We start from the raw sequence: 2,840 nt of genomic DNA, 5'->3' as shown, positions 1-2,840 counted from the left end.
GCAATTGCTTGTAAATATATTGTAAATATATATATATATATATATATATATATATATATATATATATATATATATATATATATATATATATATATATATATATTGATATGTATATTTATAGCATTTCCAAATTTCTCACACTGGTATTTTATACTTATATATATATATGAATTTGCCTTAATTTCCCTCACTATATGGAATATGGAAACATGCAAATTTAAAAACTTGCACAATGCAAAAATTCAGACAAGGGGCAAAGATTTTCACACTGTATATTTTCACACTGCATCATTTTTGACTCAAACACATCACACAAACACTTAACTGAACATAGAATTTCTCAGCCTATTTCAGAAAAAAAAAGGATTTTGTTTCTAACTAGATGTTCCTAAAATCAGCATATTTTAATCACCATTCTTAAAACTGAAAGTTTTTCTAAATGTTTTGCCATTTGTTCAGTTACAGATAATCCATAAATATAATCTAATTATTTCCCATAGCCTGTGTATTTCATGTCCGTCAAATAGAAGAGGGTTCCACATTCAATAAAAGTACAGTGTGTGTGTGTGTGTGTGTGAATATAGCACTATTTTATTTTTTTAGTGTTCAGAGTTGTGCCTCTCAAATTACTCTCTGTGGCCTTGTCTTATATGACTATCTGCTCGTCAAACATGCAGCTCGGGAAACAGGAGATATTATCAGTCACAAATAATGAAAGATTAAAAAGTTTAAATATATTGTTGTCGATGATTTTAGCCATATACTGTAAGTCCTTCAAAAGAGCAAATAGAAACAGTTGGTGTCACTCACATAAATACAGTACATGTTCACAAATATACATGCATACTAGACAGTGCATTTAAACTTTTTGCAAACATAGATGTTGCACTGAGACTGGTGTCATCCAATGTTTTATGAGAAAGTGCTAAACACAAGAATTCTAACTATTCCATTTGAAAACAGACAATCTTCTTTTAATTTGTGCTTCATGCTCTTCATGCAAAAGTTTTAATGGTCATTTCCCTTCTGGGAACAGATTGAAGTATTCTGATGAAGGTTCAAATATTTTCAGTGTTAAAATGTATTTTGCTGACACTCTAAACCATTGATAAAACATTGCATAGATAATTGGATTCATGCAGGAATTCATGCATAACATCCAATACATTATGTTAATTATAAGAACATCATTTTCATCATGCCCAAAAGAAAGAGTTACTATGTAGTATGGTGTCCAAAAAAGAAGATAAACCAGTACTACAATGCCTAAGGTTCTTGCAGCCTTTTTTTCTGATTTGGCCTTTTTTTCTGTGACTAAATTTAAATGCTTAGCTTGCCGTTTTGCTACAAAGCAGATTTTCATATACAAAGGAATAATTATACAGCAAGGTGCCACTAAACAAACCAAAGTATCTATTATTAGATTTTCTAATGTAACAACAAGTACACATTCTCCAATACATGTATGGTTTCTTTCTGGATAGAGCAAAAAGTCATACAAAAGATAAAATGAATATACAAAGGAGAATAACCAATTTACAACAATAGAAACAACAACTCTGTTAATATTGACCTTCAGTGGATATCGCAAAGGGTCATTCACAGCAATGAACCGATCCACAGATATAATAATCATATTACCAAGAGATGCTACGACAACCACATACAGAATAAGAGGAAATATTGAACAAAATATTTCTCCAAAGTACCAGCATGGCTCAATGAGTTTCATTCCTTGCACTGGCATGAGAATCAGTCCTGCGATCAGATCAGCCACGGCCAGAGAGAGGATCAGCACATTGGTCGGAGTGTGAAGCTGCTTGAAATGTGAGATGGAGACAATCACCAGCAAGTTCAGAAACACAGTGAACACTGATGTTACAGAAACAAAAATGTACACAACAATGTACTCCGCTTCTGGTCTGATACTTTTGCTACAAGACAAATTGTTGTTTGGAAAGCAGTAATGGACTGTTTGATTGTCCACATTTGTCACTCCCCAGTCAGACATTTCCACGATGGATGGATATTGAAGAGTAGAGTCTGTGTGAGGTTGCTTGTCAGTTTAGCCCCGATTCCTTATCACTGACATGACACAGCTTTATACATATGGAAAGCACAGTGACCTGCCCATTCAACATGATGTTTCATTATTCAGCTCTCAAACCCACCCTCTAGTTATATATTCATAGAACTTATCAATCTTATCTATACAGTATAGCTACAGTATAGTAAATTAGAGAATCCAGTGATGCTTGTTTACTATTACATTCTTCCTAAGATAATAGCATCTGTCTTAACAAAAACTAATGCTATTAGAAAAATTAGTCCAATCCACTGCCTTCCATTCCACTCAAAATAATATGCATGTTAACAGACAATAAAAATTGAAGATGGAATCTGTGTACTGTTCTCTTAAAGTTTTCCTTTACCAAAGTGTGTAATATAAATAAACAGCAAGCCACACTCTGTTCACTGAGCCAGGATATGAGCAACTTGCTTCTTTTATAGTGCAGTGTATAATTTACATAGTCAAACTCAGTGGCCATTGAACAGTAAAACTGCAAGCGAAATGAAAGAAATGTAGAAAATTAACTATCAAATTGTAGCAAACTTATTAAAAATTCAACTAATAAAATGTATACACATACATTGCTAACTCAGAAGCAATTTAGAAGCATTCTCAATGCGGTGCACTAGCGCCGATCTGCAATAACATACACATCTTTGATCATATCATATTTAAACTGAACATACTCTCCTGCAATATAAATTAGACAGATTAATGATTTAAATGAACTTACAGCCAATGCTTACAACAGGGTTTAACAGAAGGATTC

At 32.8% G+C, this 2,840-nt stretch overlaps 1 protein-coding gene across 1 annotated transcript; it reads right to left on the bottom strand.

Annotated features, from left to right (window-relative positions):
* Positions 1–1,015: 1,015 nt before the first annotated feature.
* Positions 1,016–2,011, bottom strand: LOC128011161 (trace amine-associated receptor 13c-like). The gene has a single exon (XM_052593300.1). The coding sequence runs from the start codon at positions 2,009–2,011 to the stop codon at positions 1,016–1,018; it is 996 nt and encodes a 331-aa protein (XP_052449260.1).
* Between the last annotated feature and the right edge of the window lie 829 nt (positions 2,012–2,840).

This window comes from Carassius gibelio, chromosome B23, assembly GCF_023724105.1.
Source record: "Carassius gibelio isolate Cgi1373 ecotype wild population from Czech Republic chromosome B23, carGib1.2-hapl.c, whole genome shotgun sequence".
Classification (NCBI taxonomy): Eukaryota; Metazoa; Chordata; class Actinopteri; order Cypriniformes; family Cyprinidae; genus Carassius; species Carassius gibelio.
This window is presented reverse-complemented; position numbering and strand designations above follow the sequence as displayed.

What these genes read in the sequence shown, in the direction of transcription:
- LOC128011161 (XM_052593300.1), bottom strand. Translation starts at nt 2,011, where the DNA reads ATGTCTGACTGGGGAGTGACAAATGTGGACAATCAAACAGTCCATTAC.